At 34.4% G+C, this 21,465-nt stretch overlaps 2 protein-coding genes across 5 annotated transcripts in view; one reads left to right on the top strand and one right to left on the bottom strand.

Annotated features, from left to right (window-relative positions):
• Nucleotides 1-9,512, bottom strand: part of Sh3bgrl (SH3 domain binding glutamate rich protein like) — a 73,322-nt gene extending 63,810 nt beyond the window's left edge. The window contains exon 1 of the mRNA XM_027934223.3: nt 9,262-9,512. Coding sequence (XP_027790024.1) covers nt 9,262-9,306 — 45 coding nt within the window. The 5' untranslated portion in view covers nt 9,307-9,512. The remainder of the gene's footprint in view (nt 1-9,261) is intronic.
• A 90-nt stretch (nt 9,513-9,602) lies between these two features.
• The window catches only part of Hmgn5 (high mobility group nucleosome binding domain 5), a 56,449-nt gene continuing 44,586 nt past the window's right edge, over nt 9,603-21,465 (top strand). For 2 of the 4 annotated variants that reach the window (XM_071606736.1, XM_071606737.1), the window contains exons 1-2: nt 9,603-9,881; nt 19,678-19,841. The gene's annotated coding sequence lies outside the window, so the exon portion shown is untranslated. The remainder of the gene's footprint in view (nt 9,882-19,677; nt 19,842-21,465) is intronic. The other 2 variants (XM_071606739.1, XM_071606738.1) reach the window with 2 other exon arrangements.

Below are 21,465 nucleotides of genomic sequence, written 5' to 3'. Positions count from 1 at the left end.
TTCTAAATGTGAACATTCACCAAAGTCCTGACCTTGTCCTCAGTGCTCTTCTCATCCCATTCTATATTTAAGCCCTCTGAGTGAACTTATTATTTGGCATAGTTTCAAGTACTCCATGAGAATGATTCCCATGTTTTATTACTTTCTATCCATCATTTTCTCAAACTCTTAGTCACACTTTTGCACTAGAATTCAAACATAATATCTACTCATGCACCAAAAATATTTATTTATTTAAAAATCCACTACATTATAACTTTATTCTGGATAGTAAGAATTAGAGAAGGTAGACAAATTATTACCCATTGCTTTGTGTAAATTTTGAAATAGTTCTATTCTGAAATGGAGCTCTAAAAGTATCTTTGACTTTTGACAGGTCCATCAATAAGTGAGGGGGACAATTTAGAAATAAAACTGTAAATACTTTGACTTGGCCTCAAAAATCCATCCTGTTAGATACAGAAATCTTACTTATATGACCTTAAACAGTTACTATAGTAGGGGTAATCTTTATAGCTTGAGAAATGTTTAAGAAAAAAGTTCAATGATATTATCTAGAACATGCCATCTGTCCTTTCATCATAAGCTTTTTACAAAGAATGATGACTCACCATTAATCACAAGAAACAAAATTGCAATATGCTTTTGCTAAATCAGACAAAAATTAATAATTAACATCCAACTTCAAATATTTCCATGAAATCTTATAACATCAAATTGTGGTCCTTTTTGAAAGTATGCATATAGAATTCAGCCAGTTACCTCAACTCCTGCAAGAGAATCTAAATACTTTTCCTCATATTTTTTTTCAGAGAATTCTAGGTGTTCATAATTCAAGGAGTCAGAGTTTGCTTTTTTCCTTCCATAATCTTTTCTCTTAGAGCTATTTCACAACGTGGCATCTCATTTTTTTGTGCCAATAGCCCCTTTTTGGATGCACTTTCTCTATTCTAAGCAATAGACTTACACAATTTCTCCGTTTTTTCTTCATTAACCTTAAAGTATACTTCTAAGACTTCTCTATGGAACCATATTATGCAAGGAAATAAAAATGAAATCCATCTCTGTAAATAAGTAATTTTCAATGAATAATTAGATACTGATTTATGACATCTAGACATGAATTATTTATACAACATTGTGTTAGATGCTTTGGGTTTTCATAAAACCTAGGAGTGACTGACTTTTGAAAGTTCATACCTGCCATGTGACTGGTACAACTTCTCTCAAGCAGTCCCTGATAATTGGACAATGTTAAGGATCCCCTGGGATGCAGAGGTTAGTTCTCAAGTTCAACTTTTTGGTAGAGACAAATTAAATCCCAAGTGAGATATATACTTCTCTCTTAAGGTCCCCATATGGAGCTTAATCACAGCCACACAATTTCAAAATGGATACAACAATACACTAAATGAAACTAATTCTTTAATTTCAGCTTAAAAATTAAATCATATGTCATAATCAGACTGGACAATAAGTAAATGCTTTGTCACATTTCTTCACGATATTTTTATATTTGCCTTTCAAAATCCTTTAAAAAAACGTAACATGAATTCAAAGTCTGGTATATGTTTGGTCTTACTCTCAGTGTTGGCACACTTCATATTTTTTCCTTTTAAAACTCATCAGGTTCCATAATTTTCAGAAATGAATTTTATTACAATACTTGTAGAAGTTTCCTTCTATTACACCATTCATATTGTCTGATATGGTTTGGATATTAGATATCCCACAAAAGCTCATGTGTGAGACAAAGCAAGAAAGTTCAGAAGTGAAATGATTGAGTTATGAGAACATTAACTTAATCAGTGTATCAATCCCTGATATGGATTACCTGGGTGATACCTGTATATAGGTAGGATATGGTTAGAGGATGTGGGTCATTGGAGGCATGCCTTTGGCATACATATTTTGTCCTGGTTGAGGAGAGCTAGTTCTCTCTATTTTCTGGTACCATGTCCCCAGCTGCTTTCCTCTGCCATACACTTCTGCCATGATGTCCTGCCTCACCTCAGTCCCCAAAGAATGGAGTAGGCTATCTATGTATGGACTAAGACATCTGAAACACTGAGCCCCCAAATAAACTTCTCCTCCTATAATTGTTCTTGTCAGGTCTATTGGTTACAACAGCAAAAAAAAAAAAGTGACTAAAACAATTCATTTATATTTGGCTTATGAGAATGATGAAATGCAAGTAAAGCTTTTAGTGAGCTACTCAAAGCACAAGGGCAAGAGCCAATAATACATACCTCCTCCTTAAAAGTATATGCTTTTCTTAAAATTCCTTCTAAAAACAATCTGTCCTACCTTCTTTTTGTTAGATTATCTTACAGGATCAATTATATTGGGATAAAGATGCATGTTCTGCATTCTAACTAGTAGTATATACTGAACTATCATAACTTTGATTTTCTTTTATGGGGAGGGGGTACCAGGGATTGAACTCAGGGGCACTCAACCACTGAGCCATATCCCCAGCCCCATTTTGTATTTTAGTTAGACATAGGATCTCACTGAGTTGCTTAAATCTCATTTTTGCTGAGGCTGGCTTTGAACTTGCAATCCTACCACTTCAACCTCCCAAGCAGCTGGGATTACAGGCATGGACCACCATGATCAGCATAACTTTGATTTTCTGCACTGAAGAATTCTAAGTTCTGTACTTGATATAACATACCACTAGAATTATCCTTGGTACGGGTGAAAATCAGCTAATAAAGAAATATTTTACATGATTTTCCAAGTTTGTCAGAAAAGCAGTATTGCAATTACTTAAAAATTAGTTTTAGAACCACATTCAAAGTAGGTAATCAGTAAATATCAAATCAATAGGTAAGCTAGCATAGAGGTTAAGATCATGAGCTGCAGAATCAAGACAAATGTGGAATAAGGTGTTTCACTAACTTTGTGACCTTTTTACCCCTCTTAGCTTGCTTAGTATTAAGAAAAAGGGATAGTAAGAGTACTGACTTCATTAAATTGTCATTAGAATTAAATGGCAAAATATGTGGATAGCTCTTGTAAGTACCCCACTATGATAGCTCTTAAAAATTATTATCAACTATAGCTGACAAATTATTGGCATGAGAAATTAAAGTGAGATGATTTACCATATTTTTAATAATTAAGTAATTATTTATCCTTGCATTTCTTTTAAATCATGTATCACACTGGAAAAAATGGTTTCCAGTACCATCCAACTACTATTAAATATGTATTTATTATTATAAATTCTTTCCTTGAGATTACAGGGCCTCATGCATGCCAACCAACCACTTTACCACTGAGCTATATCGCCATCTCTTACTATGTAATTTTAACATTGAGAAATATGCCACACATGTGATAAACAACTGTGTGAAAGGTGGTGATGAAATAGGCAAGAATTTATCATGTAGTAATTGTTACTTGGATGAATATTCTCTGGTTTTTAAAAGGTAAAGTTCTGTTTGTCTTGACTCATTGTTGGAAATCCCCCAAGCAGAAATGTTTGACTCCATCTCAACTTTTTAAAAGGGTGTTATTTCCAGGAAGGACTAAGTAAAAGAAACAGATCTCAAAGACTAGAGTCTAAAACCAGAGTTTATAAGTTAGAGCAGTAACACCTTCCAATTTAGAAGATTTATAGAATCATAAAAAGCTTTCTTTAAATCATGTGATATATAGCCACAGAAAGACACTTTTTAGAGAAGCAAATGAAAGTCATAAAAGTTCCACATGCAGCAAAGGCAACCAAAAAAAAAGGACAGGGGCTGAGGTTGTGGCTCAGCAGTAGAGCATTCACCTAGCATGTGTGGGGCCCTGGGTTTGATCCTCAGTACCAATAAAAATAAATAAACAAAATAAAGGTATGTGTCCAACTACAACTAAAAAATAAATATTTTAAAAAGGACAGGGCTGGGATTGTGGCTCAGTGGTAGAGCGCTCACCTAGCACGTACAAGGTCCTGAGTTCGATTCTCAGCACCACATAAAAATAAATAAATAAAATAAAGGTATTGTGTCCAACTACAAGTAAAAAATAAATATTTTAAAAAGGACAGGACTGGGATTGTGGCTTAATGGTAGAGTGCTCACCTAGCACGTGCAAGTCCCTGAGTTCGATCCTCAGCACCACATAAAAATAAATAAAATATTTTTTTTTTTAAAAAAAGGACAAAAATTACTTAAATTTATGACCTTTGTAAAGTCATTTTATATGTTAAAACAACTAGGTTATAAATGCATATGGTGTTATTGACTTCCTTATTCCCCCCACCTCACTCTCAAATACAGATTATAGTTTGAGAACACATTTGCATATTTAAGTATCATTCCAAGGTAAGTGGCAGTTGTATTTCCAATTACCTGAAGACATTTAATGTCTTGGTCTGACTAGAGTACATAATTAAGTTCCAGATTTAAAAGGACTCTTGGTGGATAACAAAGTAGAACTAAAAGCAAACAGATGGTCAGATAGTTACTATCAGATTCTCTCTTAAATCTATTTATCAGTAAGAAATGGAATACATAATTCACCTATCATAATTCAATTAAAGCAGAAAATATTCCTACAAAGATACATAGCTGATTGTGTAATACATTTTTTTAGAAAAGATGTTAGAGATTAGCCACAAAGGATTAGAACTTTCAATCTCATTGTGTCAGAGCTTTATTTTTCCCCAGGCCAATCTAGGGGGAGGGTTCACCCTAAGGTTTATTGATCACAACCCTTTGTCAACAAAGTAACTAATATTTTGCTAGAGATTAATCTACTTTACCCTTTTCTCCTACAGATTAGGAATATTTTACTATACTTCTACAATACATTTTTCCCTAGAGCCATTTGACTTTTAAACATTTTTTTTCAATGCCCAATAATCACTATCATTGATACCAGTGTTTCCCAAGCGTCTTTAAATTGGGTTACATTATTCAAGTGGTTCTGCCATTGTTAATATGAAATATAGGAATTCAACCATCAACAATGGGCACCAAACTGAAGGTACTGATCTTCAGTCTGATTTGTCATATGCAAGCTATCATTCTCCACTATCTGAGGCATGCAAAAACTATGTCTATTCATTTGGTAAAACATTTCTTATTTTGGTCTTCTTAGTAATTTATGAATACCTTTACATAGCATTCAAACAAAGCTTTGCAGCTATGACAAAAACCAAAGCACACGCAAATAAATCACTGTTCAATTTATAAAAACAGAGACAGAACAACAAAACATTATGTCCCCTAAGACACAATTTCTTGAGAATCACATAATGAAAAACTATGACTTCCTGTTCTATATCCATATTACTCAAATGAAGAAAATGATGACTAGTGACTCACGATTCTATGATTAAGTGTGTTCATTTTTAGTCACTTTTTTATAATTTGTGCATCATAGAAGAAAATTATTTGTGTTTAATGTGACATGGACTATCAAGCTACAGCTAGATTTTGTTTTATCAGTTACAAAATAGATCATTTTATAACCTACTCCATAAATATAATCCTCTGAAATGATCTATCTACCACAATCTTAAAATTTCCATACCAAGTCATACATAGAAAGCATAGACATAAGTTAGAGATCATTATGCATCTAGGTGAAAGAAGGATGGGAGAAAAAAACTCCAAGGCCAATAAAATTCTTCAATACATCATCACTCCAGTAATCCTAACCAAAGGTCAGTGTTGGGTTTTGCTAAAAGTTACCACAGTTTATTAAGTTACATAGGCATTGGGCTTTCTATTCCTTTCCCCTTAAAGTATAAATTTACAAGGCATTAAAAATCTCAAAATTACAGGGGCTGTGGCTGTGGCTCAGTGGTAGAGCTCTTGCCTTGCACATGTGAGGCACTGGGGTCAATCCTCGGTACCACATAAAAATAAATGAATAAAGATATTGAAAAATATATATTATTTTTTAAAAATCGCAAAATACAAATTGGGATATATCCTACTACTGTGTACAGTCAAATACAAACATGAACAATTTGGAACAGGCAGAAATCACTTCACATGGACAGACAACTTGGGAACTACACTCCTGCTAAATGGTTCCCATCAAGACAAACACCATTAAGACTTGAATTTTCACATCTAAAATTATAAAATACCAGTTTAGGTTTTCCAAAGAATTCATGTCTTTTCTATCTTCCTGGCTTTGAGTGAACAGCTGTTTACCCCCACCCTCACCCTCACTTACTTGCATTCACCTTTAGACACACTATCCCTCCTGTATACTAGCTCCCCATTTTACCATTTCCCTGTATGAATAGGCCTACACCACCCTTCTCCCTATAGGCTTATTCCTTCCCCTACCTCTTATCTCATGCTCACATTTATCTCTTCATGCCTACTACCTGCCACATATTTATGATGTGTAAGCACATGCTCTTTGGATTCAAACAGCTTGCATTTTAATCAATCTTTGTGACTTATAAGCTGTATGATGTTGAGAAAGTTGTTTAAACTCTCTGAAGCTGCACTTCCTTCTTTGAAAAATACAGATAATCATAAGACTATTGTCAATAAAATACAATATGTGCCCAACACACAAATGTTCCAACTGGATATTGTTATTATCTATCAAGAATTAATTGCAAAGACCAATGTACTTATATTCATTTCTAAATTTCTGATAAATGCTACTCCTCTCTACTGGGGCAGAATTAGGTATATGTTTGAAAAATTGTTCTATTTTTCACATTGGGCTATGAGGTACAGGAAGTCTTGGGCTACAACTCAAATTAAGTTAATATCATCTTATTAATTACCACAGATCCAGATCTACCCGTGCTCAATTAAAGATATAATATTGGTTATTTTATGACATCCAGCAGGAAGAGTTAGAGAACAATCAGATATTAACAATCCATAGCTAAAAGACTATTAAATATTCTTCAGACAACTACACTCAGTCACTTATAGGAGTATCTCATTTTATGCAATTATTTGGTTCCACCAGGATATTTGCCTCAAATTTTCCAAGTCATTTGTTAAAAACAGCAATGTCTCAATCTTAAAGAAAACTTCAGTACTGCAAAATGAGGAATCTCTTTCTGAAGTAAATAATCAACATTCCATTTATGTTTTTGTACATTTTAGTATAATTTAATAGTTCTGTAAGATTATAACAAAGCAATGATTATTTTGGCAATATGCAATATAATTTTGATAAGTTCACATTAACTGTAATTAGAGCAAAATGAACAAATATTTAATTATCCATGAGAAAAATAAAGAACTAAACACAAACAACAAAAACTATCTTTTGCATACTCTTCTACAAAGGAGTCCAATAAAGGAAATTTAAGTGTCAGTCACTTCTAAGGCTCTCAGACATTTAAAACTTACGAAAGAGAGAGGTGCAGTTGTTCTTATTTGAATAGAAATTCTGAAAACATTTTCTTCCTCAATCTACTTCTGAGGGAGGGGTAGAAGAGAGAGAAAGCAAAGAAGAAATAGCATTGTTGAAGCTGTATGACCCCAAACTAACTGCCTGATCTGCTCAATCTAATTAGGGATTTAACTAAAGGCATTACGCTGGTCTAATTATTCTATTAGATTGAGACTCTGAGCAATTCAAATTTTACTTTACAATATCAGTAAAGCAAGAGGCTTCTAAAATGGGTACAAAGGAAATACAAAATTTTCTTTTTATTTACCTGAACCTTGCTCAAAACATATGATTAAGTTTTCTGATATTTCAAAACTGTCTAAACACACCCACACATAGTAGCTGGAGATGACAAAGTTCAAAGTTCTTGGATTTTACATATCCTTCAGTTCTATTCAGCCTCCTTTATAGATATTAATATATACAGAACAAAAACCAAATAATCACAACTCAGAATCAAACAGTTGCTCTAAAGCTCAAGGAGAGGGAGAAGTTACCTACCTCCTACATCCAGAATCCCTATATCTGCTACTCCCACTTTTGGCTTTTCTCTTGAGTTACAAAAAAGAGAGACATTCATTTAATGTGTATAAATATTCAGCTTTCCTCTTATTTTAGACTGTTCTTCCCAGAGCTGCTGAAAGTTGTTATTTTAAGTAATTAGCAAATGGATTTTGGGGAAATATCCTATCATCTGAAGGGCAGCAACTCAGCTTGCCACTTCAGAAGAAGCCACTTGTTAGTTCCATTTCCAGTTCTGTATATGTTTAAAGTAGTTAGGAAATATTAGAAGTAAAATCTTTTGAAAGAAAAAATGTCAAAACAAGAAACAATATCGGACAGCATGTTCCATGTGACATTGATGTGGGGAGGAAGAGAAGTATGGGAGGATAGGGAGATGGGCCTCTGGATAACTTCCTGGGGAGTAGAGCACAAAGAGCACCTGCAGATGTTTGCTAAGAAACTTACCAAAAGGCTTTCTAAAGAAGAAAAAAAATGCCTGACTGATGTTTTGATTGGACTAGAGGATGCAAGAATGCCTCCTGGACACTGAATATCTCACCCAGGATTGGGTAGGGGACAGACTTTCCTAAACCTATATACAATAGACAATAGCCACTCTTAGGTATTCCATTCTTGGGACCCCCTCCCTTTTTGTGAACTCTGCTATCACTCTAATCAATCCTGTTACTTTGCTCTCACCCTTGTGTTCCGTGGATTTTATTGTTCATATTCATAAGACAAGGGACCCAACTCCATGTTCCGCGCTACATTAAGTTAAAAAATAAACAGCTTTGTATTATTGTCCCCAACTGCCTCCCCCATTTTGTCTAATTCTAACAGGCCTTAAAGTGAAGTTAAATATCTTCTACACACTCTCAAAATAACTCTATTATAGGGGTCTCACTCTCAAAATAATCCCAATGTCTCCATAGGCCTCCATTCAATCCCCATCATTAACAGCATATGTACCCCCATCCTTTACAGAGCTGCAGTCCTACGCTTGTCTTAGTACCATATTTGTTAAATATCCCACGCCTGAAACTCATGAGTGTGATTTTACTTTACTTCTTTGCCTAATCCTAAAGACCCTATACCAACATCTCCCATTTCCCAAAACTCGGTCGGTATCTTTTTTTTTTTTTTTTTTTTTTCAGAGGAGAAATGTAGCCCCAACGCAAACAAAGCTGAACTCCACGGAAAAATGAAGTCGATGCAACAAAGGAAGAAATGGAAGAAGGGGGGGGGGGGTGAGATGGGGGATGCGTGTGTCTTCCAAAGGAGAAGCTGCCTGAAGAACTTCTGCAATTTAACGGTTCTGGGGCAGAAGAGGTCTAGTGTGTAAGAAAACAAAAAAGGTGGGTTCCCCACTCTCCTTACCGCCGTAGAGCCAGAAGAAGATGCAATGTATACACGAATCACCATCCTGGGAACAGCGGCTGGCGGTTGTTTGGGTCCTGGAATGAGCCGCGGAGCAGCTGCAGCAAAGGCTGAAATCCAGCTAGGGGCCAAACAGAGGTTGAAAGAAGAGGGTGGGGGAAGGTGGAAGGGGAATTCTACAGAGCCCCGCCTCCACCCTTAGCTGCTTTCAATGGGCTCAGAGCACTGCAGTCCCAGCCCCAAACCCCGGAAGGCACGCCGTTCGCCTCATTTCTAATTTTTTTTTTTTTTTTAAATAGGGAATCTCGAATAGCACCGCGAGATCTGTCGAAACCATTGTTGCTGGGGTTTTTGTTTGTTTGTTTGTTTGTTTTTTGGTTTTTTACTATTCCCTCTCCGCAAAGAGGGGAGAAAGAAAAAAAAAAAAAAAAAAAAAGGAACAGAAAAAGGGATCACTTGAATTGAATTCCATGAAAATGAAGGACCTTTTCCTGTGAAGACGAAAAGTTTTAGGCGTAACTTCCTGCTCAGAAATGTACGCAAATCAGAAGGTAGATCTTCCTTAAGAAAGTAAGCTGTGTTGAATCCAAACACTAGTAAGAAAATCCATGCTCTCAAAGGTTTGCTCATTTTAAAACTTCTATCATGTAGTGATTTGTTTTTGTTGTTAGCTGGTTGCAGATATTGGGCACTGAAGTACTTGGACGATGTCCACAGAGGGTTAAAGAGAAGTTTCAGTTTTCTTAAGCCCCTGAAAAGCAGGATTGGTTTCCTTTTTCAGTTTTGTGTTTTGTAAAAAATAGGGGATCTTGTGGGAATTTGCAGGAGGCTTGATTGGCAAACCCCAAAACAAAGGAGTAAATGGCAAAATGGAAAAAAAACAGAAAGAAAGAAAATAAGGTGTAAGAAAGTGTTTTGTTTTACTTTTCAATTGACTAATGAAAAAGAATTTGAAGCATATATTGCTGGAGATGCTGAAATGGTGAAGAGAGATGATTATTTGTATCTCTAGGGAAATAAGCAAACAATTACTAACATCCAAGGAGGATGGTAAAAAATGTAGTTTTGAATTCCCAGATTATGTCTAATGAAGAAAGAAATGTGCAAGATGAATTACAGTGGAGAGAGGAAATCAGTCACCTCTCCTAATTTTTTTTTTTTTTTTTTTTTTTTACTTTTTCTTCACAATTTTTTCTTCCTGTCCATTCTAGTGGTATACCACCTTTTCCCAGGCTCAAAAATTGCAGTAGCTCTGGGGACAGAACTCAGTTGGTACAGTGCATCTCGCATGCACAAGGCCCTTGGTTCAATCCCCAGCTCAAAAAAAAAAAAAAAGAGAGAGAGAGAGAAAAGAAAAGAAAAAAATTGTAGTCGCTTCTTAGCTTCTTAACTGTTCCCTTCCACCGGTTCTTCCTTCTCCATACTACTTAAAATATTAATTCCACATTAATGTTTACATATGGTCCATATCAAAACCTTGAGAGATAGGTACTATTTAATTAATTTTAGAGTTAAGAAACTGAAACTCAGGAAAACAAGTTACTTTTCCAGAGTCATATATCTGGCAACTCCAACTCATTGTCACACACTGCCTAGAACAGGAAAAGTATTCAAAACATTTTAGCAGATTTTCTTCCTAAAATACAACTTTTATATATCTCAGAAAACAATGTACGTTGGATTACTTAATATTGCTCTCCAGTGAATAACAAAACCTAAATTGTATTTCTAGAGAGCTCCTATCATAATCTGACACTACACTATTCACAAAACCTTACCCACTGCTCACACAAATCTTTCTTATATAATCATTGTTGACCTTTTACTATAATCATCTTTCTCATTTTCACTTTCATGCACTTGCTGTCTATCCTTTTCTTTATCTCCTTCATCTTCTCATACCCTCATATCCTTTTCTGATCTCTCCACCTATCCACCTCAATCTTTATTAGACATAATTCAAAATCTTTATAATCAGACAAGTAAGGGTACTATAATCACCCTCCTCATTGCTTCCTTCTGGTTTTAAATTGGCAAAATAGACATAATTTGTCTGATGCTACCACATTACAACCTGACTCCCTTCAGTGGACCACATGTGCTCTCTTTGGACCTGTAGTCTCTTTTAAAGATGAAAAAATAGAGAAAGAAAGAAAATTCCTTCTATTAATTCTACAAACTACAACATGAAATTATCCTCAGAGAATTGAATGGCAGAATTAGCTGGGAGTCTGGTGGGCCATGCCTAGGTCATTAAGGAATGGGAAGATGATTTCTGAATTTTTCTTTCCTTTCCTTTTATTTATTTATTTTTCCATGGGGGATTGAACCCAGGGACACTCAACCACTGAGCCACATCCCAAGTGATTTTTATTTTTTTATTTTGTGACAGGGTCTTGCTAAGTTGCTTAGGGCCTCACTAAGTTGCTCAGGGTGACTTTGAACTTGTAATCCTCCTGACTCAGCCTCCCAAATTGCTGAGATTACAGGCATGCACCACCATGCCTGGTATGAATTTAGTTGTTTTAAATAAAGATGTATTAATCTAAGTGAATAGTCCCCAATAAATTGATTTATAAATAAAGTTTGATGGTCCTTGTTAATAGGACTTGGAATGCAGTTTGTTCAAAGGAACTTTACCAATATGTCTATCCTAGATGTTGACATTATGCAACAGTGGTCCACTTCACCTTATCAATATACCCATCATTACTTACTTTTTAAAAAATATTTATTTTCTAGTTGTATGTGGACACTATATATATATATATATATATATATATATATATATATATATATATATATATTCATTTATTTGTATGTCGTGCTGAGGATCGAATGCAGGACCTTGCACATACTAGACAAGCGATATATTGCTGAGCCACAACCCCAGTCCCTTCATTGCTTATTTTATTTTTTATTTATATATGAAAACAGTATGCATTAAATTTTTATTACACTTATAGAGCATAATTTTTCATATCTCTGGTTGTATTCAAAGTATATTCACACCAATTTGTGTCGTCTTACCTGTACTTTGGATAATAATGATCATCAGCTTCCACCATCATTAATAACCCCATGCCCCCTCCCTTCCCCTCTGATCCCTCTGCCCTATCTAGAGTTCATCTATTCCTCCCATGCTCCAGCTCCCTATCCCACTATTAATCAGCCTACTTATATCAAATAAAACTTTTGGCATTTGATTTGGGGGGATTGGCAAACTTCACTTAGCATTATCTTCTCTAACTCCATCCATTGACCTGCAAATGCCATGATTTTATTCTCTTTTATTGCTGAGTAATATTCCATTGTGTATGTATGCCACATTAGTTTTATCTATTCATCTATTGAAGGGCATCTAGGTTGGTTACACAGTTTAGCTATTGTGAATTGTGCTGCTATAAACATTGATGTGTCTGTGTCCCTGTAGTATGCTGTTTTTAGGTCCTTTGGGTATAGACCCAGGAGAGGGATAGCTGGGTCAAATGGTGGTTCTATTTCCAGATTTCCAAGGAATCTCCATACTGCTTTCCATATTGGCTGTACCAATTTGCAGTCCTACTAGCATATATGAGTGTACCTTTTTCCTACATCCTCTCCAACACTTATTGTTGTTTGTCTTCATAATAGCTGCCATTCTGACTAGAGTGAGATGAAATCTTAGAGTAGTTTTGATTTGCATTTCTCTAATTGCTAGTGATGATGAACATTTTTTCATGTATTTGTTGATTGATTGTACATCATCTTCTGAGAAGTGTCTCTTCAGGTCCTTGGTCCATTTATTGATTGGGTTATTTGTTTTTTTGGTGCTTAGCTTTTTGAGTTCTTTATATAACCTAGAGATTAGTGCTCTATCTGATGTGTGAGGGATAAAGATTTGTTCCCAAGATGTAGGCTCTCTATAGACCTTACAGATTGTTTCTTTTGCTGAGAAGAAACTTTTTACTTTGAGTCCATTCCATTTATTGATTCTTGATTTTAATGCTTGCGCCCAGGAGTCTTATTAAGGAAGTTGGGGCCTAATCCCACATGATGGAGATTAGGGCCTACTTTTTCTTCTATTAGACACAGGGTCTCTGGTTTTATTTGTAAGTCCTTGATCCATTTTGAGTTGAGTTTGGTGCATGGTGAGAGATAGAGGTTTAATTTCATTTTGTTGCATATTGGTTTCCAGTTTTCCCAGCACCATTTGTTGAAGAGGTTATTTTTCTCCACTATGTTTTTGGCGCCTTTGTCTAATATAAGATAACTGTAGTTATGTGGATTTGTCTCTGTGTCCACTATTCTGTACCATTGGTCTACATTTCTATTTTGGTGCTAATACCATGCTTTTTGTTACTATTGCTCTGTAGTATAGTTTTAAGGTCTAGAATAGTGATGCCACCTACTTCACTCTTCTTGCTAAAGATTGCTTTATCTATTTGGGTCTCTTATTTTTCTAGATGCATTTCATTACTTCTTTTTCTATTTCTATGAGGAATATTATTAGGATTTTGATTGGAATTGCATTAAATCTGTATAGTGTTTTTGGTAGTATCATCACTTTGACAATATTAATTCTGCCTATCCAAGAACAAGGCAGATCTTTCCATCTTCTAAAGTCTTCTTTAACTTCTTTCTGTAGTGTTCTTTTCCTCTTTCATTAAGTTGAATCTCAAGTACTTTGGGTTGTTTGAGGCTATTGTTAATGGGGTAGTATGTTCTAACACTTTAAATTGCCATTAGCAAGAGAGTTTTTCCAAATCATCTAGTCCACCACTTCCAGAGGCAGAAATTTCTCTGTTTAAACTTATGAGAAAATAAAAATTGTATTTATCTCACAATACAAAAAGACTACAAGATTACAATTAAGAAATGTTTAATGAAATATCTACAAAACATTACCATGTCAACTTCATAAGATACTAAATTTAGTATTCACAAACATTTCATTTAATTTTGAAAAAAATTTAGATTTAAAACTTTTTTTCCACATCAGCAGTATTCCCAGGTATCCATAATGGCTGTAGAGAAATCACTGTTAAGCATTATTTAAGTGAATTGCTATGTCCAAATAATTTAAAATTGAAAAATGAAGTTATAAAAATGTTAATAATGTTAATAAATGTTAACAACTTACTATTTATATTTAAGTAAGATTGTGAGCATATTTGCATTTTCTTATGTTTATACACTATGGAGTGGTAATTCCAAACATGAATGCCTGGAGTCTTGATCCTCTTCAGAGCCTTGATTGTTGGATGAGCCACCAAAAATGTCAGTCAATGATTCCCTGGTTTCCACTTTTCTTCTTTCTCTGAGAGACTGTAGATAAAGAATATAACACAAAACACATTAACATATAGGTATCTAAATTATACACACTTAAAATATACTGCATTTTGAAACTTTCCTTTTGTTCATCCCAAGGGTCAACAGAAAGGCATTATCTGTGATGGAGCTAGTGTAAACTAAATACCAGAAAGTCGTGCTTAAGAGTTCTCACCCTGTCTCTGTCACCTGCTATATGGTAAAGTGCATCAGAAAGAAGCAACTTTAGGACTCTGTGCCAGAAGATATCTTACAAGTATGGTGTTCTGAGTTCTGATCATATCCAAAGCTCTGTGTTCATTGTTAAGGCCACTAGAGGGTACAATTCACCCATGGAAAATAAATGTGCTGGTGTTTGACAAAGCAAGACAGGAATTTTAACAGCTCTGTACAGAATACCAACAGAGGAATAAAATGTCATTTTGTATGTTATCCCTGATAAGTTCTAATATCTCAGGGAATAATGACTATTTATAAAATCTTCTGGTGCTTAGAGTAAGGGCCTTGACCCACTTTTCTTTCTTTAGATATCACTGATTACAGAAAAATAGTGAGTAAATTCAGTTCTAGTTAGGAAAAGATGAAATGGGGCTATGGTGAAAGAAAATTTCTTGGGTATTATTTCTTTCCAACAAAGGTTTGTTTTGAGACCTCTTTCTCAAATGCATACACACACATGATAAACCAAAAAGTACCTAAAAGGTCATTCCATCTAACCATTTAATTTTCCACAAAACCCTACCAATAATAACACCATCAAGTGGGCATCCAAAGATAAATACCAGGCTGGGGTTGTGGCTCAGTGGTAGAGTGCTCACCTAGCACATGTGAGGCATTGGCTTCAATCCTTAGCACCACATAAAAATAAATAAATAAAACAAAGGTATTATGTCTATCTACAACTAAAAAATATTTTTAAAAAAGTTAACACCTGGGGCTGGGGCTGGGGCTCAGCGGTAATACACTTGCCTGACATGTGTGAGCACTGGGTTTGATTCTCAGCACTGCATATAAATAAATAAAATAAAGATCTATCAACAACAACCAAAAAAATTTTTTTTAAAGTTAATACCTGAGAACACCTCCAGTTACACTGAACTCAACAATTTCTGAGGCATTCCCGCTCCATTTTTAAAAATCAGATCTAAATATGTGAAAAGGCTTTCCTAAAGTTAAGCTGAGATCTATTTCCTTATGTCTTTTTGATACTAATAATTCCTAGTTATAACTTATCTCTGTATTTGTGTGGGAAACTTCTGGGCTCCAATTTAAAATTTCCAGCTTCTCTATTTTTCAGATGTGTTTATATCTAGAGATCTTTCTTCTAAATATGTTTCAGTTTTTACTTTTCTCTCTTCTACAAGGTCGTGGTCCCTAGAAATATAGTGTGACTAGCATCATGTATGGGATTCTCTCTCTAAGTCTTGTGCTTCTCTTTTAGCACCCCATTCGGTGTGGAATAGTATTTCTTTGTGATTTTATTTTATATTTCCCTAATCATTAAAAAGCTGTGCATATTTTCTTTTTTCCTTCAATCATATTTTTTTTTGTTTCAAGACAGAGTCTCACTAACTTGTGTAGGGCCTCACTAAATTGCTGAGGCTGGTCTTGAACTTATGATCCTCCTGTCTAATTATAAATTTTAAAAGTTTTATTGGCAAGTATTAGTTGAGCATATTAATGGTGTTCAGTGTGATATTCCAATACATGTATATAGCATACACTGATCAAATTCAAACATCATTTTCACACCCTTCCCCCAACAACTTTTCCAATTTCCAGTAATCCCCATTCTACTTATAAGTTGACTTTTTTAGCTTCTACATATGAAAGAAAATGTGGTACTATAATGATCAGTAGTATCATACATTTTTCTGCAAATGACAGGATTCCATTCTTATTTACAGTTGAAAAATACTCCACTGTGTATAAATACCACACATTCTTTATCCATTCATCCATTAATGGGCACCTAGTCTGATTCACATCTTAGCTATTGTGAATAGCTGCAGCAAAAAAACATGGGCATACAGATCTTTGGTATGCTGATTTCATTTCTTTGCATATAAACATACAAGTAGGATAAGTGGTATGTTCATTAGATTTTTGTCACTGTGTGACAAAATGCATGATAAAAACAACCTAAATGAGGTAAGATTTTATCTATTTTGGCTCAAGATTTCAGAGGTTTCAGTTCAGGTCAGCTGGTTCCATTGCCTGGGGTCTGAAATGAGGCAGTAGGTAATGGCAGAAAGGAATGGTGGAAGAAAGCTGCTCACTTCATCACTGAGAGGAAGGGAGAGTCCTGGGATAGAACATATACTTCTAGGCATGTCCCCCAGTCACCTACTTCTCACAACCAGACACCCACCTTTACAGTTTCCACTACCATAATGCCATTAATCCATTGATGAGGTCAGAACCCTCATGATCCAATCACTTCCTAAAAGCCCCACCTTTGAACATTGCTGCATTCGGGACCAACACTTCAACAAATGAGCCTATGGTGTATATTCCAAGTCCAAACCATAATAACTTATCATAAGTTAGATCTAGTTTTAGTTTTGAGGAACCTCCATATACACTGTTCTCTCTAATAGCAGTAATAATTTATATTAACATCAGTAGTAAAGAAGAGTTCCTTTTTCTCCAAATCCTCATCAGAATTTTTAAAATAATAGCCATTCTTACTATAGTAAGATAGTATTGTGATTTGATTTGAATTATCCTGATGGATAATTATATTGAGATTTTTTTTCATATATTTGTTGGCTACTTGCATTTCTTCTTTTGAGAAATATCTATCCAGGTCATATGGCTTTTTTAAAAAAATATTATTTTAGTTGTCAATGTACCTTTATTTTATTTATTTATATGTGGTGCTGAGAATCGAACCCATTGCCTCACACATTCTAGGCAAGCACTCTGCCACTGAGCCACAACCCCAGCCTCAACTGCCCATTTTTAATTGGATTACTTTATCATTGTTATTAATTTTTTTGAGTTATTTATATATTCTGGATATTATCCCACTGTCGGATGACCAGTTGACAGATTTTTTTTCCCTTTCCATAGGTTATCTCTTTATTCTGCTAATATTTTAGTTTGATGTAATCCCATTGGTCAACTTTTGTTTTCTGTGCTTTTGGCGGTCTTATAAAAAATCATGTCTGTACCAATATCACAAACATTGTAACTAAAATAGCATGGTATTATAGTATAAACAGACACATAAACCAAATGACATAGGGCAGAGATCCCAGGAAAATACCCATGTATCTTTAGCAAACTGATATTCCTTCAATTTCTTTATTTTTCTTTCTTTCTGTCTCTCTATTTTTTTTTTTTTTGGTGCTGGGAATAGAACTCAGAACCTTACACCTTACACATGCTAGGCAAGTGCTCTACCACTAAGCCACATGTCTAGACCTAATTTTCAACAAAAGGACTGGAAACATGCATTTGAGAATGAATAGTCAATAAATGATGCCTAGAAAATTGTATATCTATATGGAGAAGATTGAAATGACTGCTATCTTTCACCAAGCACAAAAAAATCAACTTAAAATGGATCAAAAGCCCAAATGTAAAGCCTGATGTTCCAAAACTACTAGAAGAAAGCATTGAGGGTATATTTCAAGCTATTAGTACATGCAATGTGCACCTTTTCACTCATATACACACATACATATTTTTGTTTGAATGTTTTCTTTTTTAGAATATTGTCTCAGAACTCTTTGTATATTTTTCTATTTGTTGTCTTTCATTATTTCCATTCCTAATAGAGGCCTTTTCTCATTTATGTGCTTCAAGTAAGTTCTTCAAGCCTCAGGTTGGTCCTCATACTTTTTTAATGACATCATTTTACGAATGCTGGTTCTTAATTTCAGAATAGTTAAATATATCAATCTTTTCCATTATGATTAGTTCCTTTTGTGAATTGTTTAAAATGTCTTTCCAGACTCTGAAGATATGAAGATATTTTATTTATATTCTTTCATAAAAGTTTTATTGTGGTACTTTTTATTTTGAGATCTGCAATCCATCTACAATTGATTTCTGTGTAAGATTTGAAATATGGGACAAATTCTGTTTTGTTTTGTCCTAGTAGATACTCCATTATTTTAGCACTAGTAATTGAAAGAAAAATCCATTTCTCACTACTTTGCAATACCCTCTCTGTCAAAATGAAGTGATTATACATGCATAAGTCTCTTTCTGGCTTCTGCTCTGTTCTATTTGTCTACATATCTACTTTTCTGCCATTGCCACACTATTGTAATTACCACAAATTTAAATATCTTGAAATCTGTTACAGAAAATTCCAATACTTTGTTATTTTTTCATAAAGTGTCATGACTGTTCCTACTCTTTGTAGTTCCTTTAAAAAAGTTAGTATGTGGGCTGAGGTTGTGGCTCAGTGGTAGAGAGCTTGCCTAGCACGTGTGAGGCCCTGGGTTAAATCCTAAGCACCACATAAAAATAAATAAATAAATAAAGTTTTTTTTTTAAGTTAGTATATAAAACTTCAATATACAAATATTATTAATTTTTAGAGTGACCTTGTATCAGCGATTTTCTAAACTCTTGTTAATACTAATAATTTATTATATATTCTTTAGTATTGTATTTTCTATTTACAGTTACATTTCTCACAAAAAATGGCAGTTCTGTTTTTTTTTCATTTTGAACATCATACCTTTTATTTATTTTAATTTCTTTGTTATAGTAACACCTGCAGAACAATTATTCCTCTTACTATTGTTGTGTACAAACAATTCCAAAGCTTAGTGGAATGAAATAACAATATTATTGTGTTTCAGATTATGTGATTAAGTAATTCAGCCAGGGCACAATGGTAACCATTTGACTTGTCTCTACTGTAAGTAGGACCTCAGCTGGAAAACCTTCAAAGCCTAATAGCTGGAGGTTGAAACCTTCTGTAGGCTCATTTATTCATGTTTCTGGTGCCTGTGCTGAGATGTTTAAAACAGTAAGCTCAGCTGTAAATGTTGACTGGAGTGCCCACATGTAGTCTTATTATGTCACTTAGGCTTTCTTATGACATGATAGCCTCTGATATCTTTTCTTCTCATATTTCAGCTCAGAGCCCAGCACACAAGACAGAAACTGTTTTTATGACTCTACCTCAGTAATATCATAGCATCACTTCTCCAAAGAGCTATACTGAAGAAACAAGGGAAACAAGACTTAAAGATACCACAAAGTTACTTTTAAGATGATGTAGGATTGCTTCAAAGGCAAAGGTAATTTATTATTGAAATAAGATAACATCATTTGGAGTCTCATTTTGAGTACAGTAGTTACATCTCGATTCAGCCACTCAATCCAAAATAATCTTATTTCACTTAGCATGATAATCTCATGAGATTATCCCTTATATATCATCCCTTGTATAAGTCCCTTATATATTAATATGAAATTTGAGAGATTATCATGCTAAGTGATATAAGCCAATCCCAAAAAACCAAAGGTCAACTGTTCTCTCTGATATGTGGATGCTAACACACAACAAGGATGTGGGGAGAGGAGGAACAGAAATTCAGTGGATTAATCTGATTCAAGTATATGATATGTCAAGATCATTGTACTGTCATGTGTAACTAATTAAAACAAAGAAAAAAAAGAAATTCAGTGGATTAGACAAAGGGGAATTAAGGGAAGGGAGAAGGAAAAGAATAAGAAAGTGCAATGAATGTGACATAACTTTCTTATGTATATATATAAATGCACCACAGTGAATCTCAATATTGTGTACATCCACAGGACTGGGATCCCAATTCAAATAAGATGTATTCCATGTTTGTAAAATATATCAAAATAGAATCTACAATCATGTATAAACTACAAAGAACAAATTAAAAAAGAAAAAACTTAAAAGGAAAAAACGTTTTTTAAAAAGAAGTTAATTTCCTACTATCCTAATATTATTTTATCTTATAGATTTTATATAGTATAAAATAATTATAGGCAAGGGTGTGATACACAACTATAATCCCAGAGGCTCAGGATGCTGAGACAGAAGGATCAGAAGTTCAAAGCCAACCTCAGCAACTTAGAGAGGCCCTAAGGACTTAGTTAGACCCAGTTTCAAACTAAAAATAGTATAAAAAAGGCTGGGGTTAAGCACCTCTGGGTCCAATCCATGATACCAAAAAGAAAACCCAAAATAATAATAATAATTACAGGTTTGATCTACTTGTGTATATTTTGTGTAAATTACATGTCGCCTACATGTCCATTCATTTCAAAGGATCATGCTCTTCAAAATACATGAGTCATGCAGATATCACAGTTCTTGGCTAATTTTGATATTTATATTAGAAAAATGTTGTTAAGTTTACTGTGTAACATTAAATATAAGATAGTCTCCTTTAAACATCCTATTTAAAGGAGAAAAGATGTGAATAAAAATAGTTAAAAAACAGCTAAGATATGGTTGGGCTAGGTGGCTTATGCCTGTAATCCCAGCAGTTTGAGAGATTGAGATAGGAAGAACACAAGTTTGAGGCCAGCATCAGCAACTTAGCAAGACCTCATTTCAAATTTAAAAAATTAAAAAGTGATGAGGATTTAGCTCAGTGGTACAGTGCCCCTAGGTACAATCTCCAGTATAGAAAACAACAAAACTAAAACAGCCCAAATATACATATTACCATCAGAGGAGCACAAATAGTATTATTGCTTACTAATTAGAAAAAAGGAGATAGAGACTGTAGAAAGCTAATGTCAATGTGCTGAAAGAGACAGTTAATCAACATAGAGTCTAAAGCCAACACAAAAGTCCATTATATATTAATATGAAATAAAGAGGTGCTGAGGTTTTAGCTCACTGGTAGAGCACTTGCCTAGTGTATATGAGGCACTGAG

The sequence above is a fragment of the Marmota flaviventris genome, chromosome X, assembly GCF_047511675.1.
Source record: "Marmota flaviventris isolate mMarFla1 chromosome X, mMarFla1.hap1, whole genome shotgun sequence".
In the NCBI taxonomy this organism is placed as follows: domain Eukaryota; kingdom Metazoa; phylum Chordata; class Mammalia; order Rodentia; family Sciuridae; genus Marmota; species Marmota flaviventris.
The sequence above is the reverse complement of the archived record's forward strand: the minus strand, read 5'-3'. Positions and strand labels throughout refer to the sequence as shown.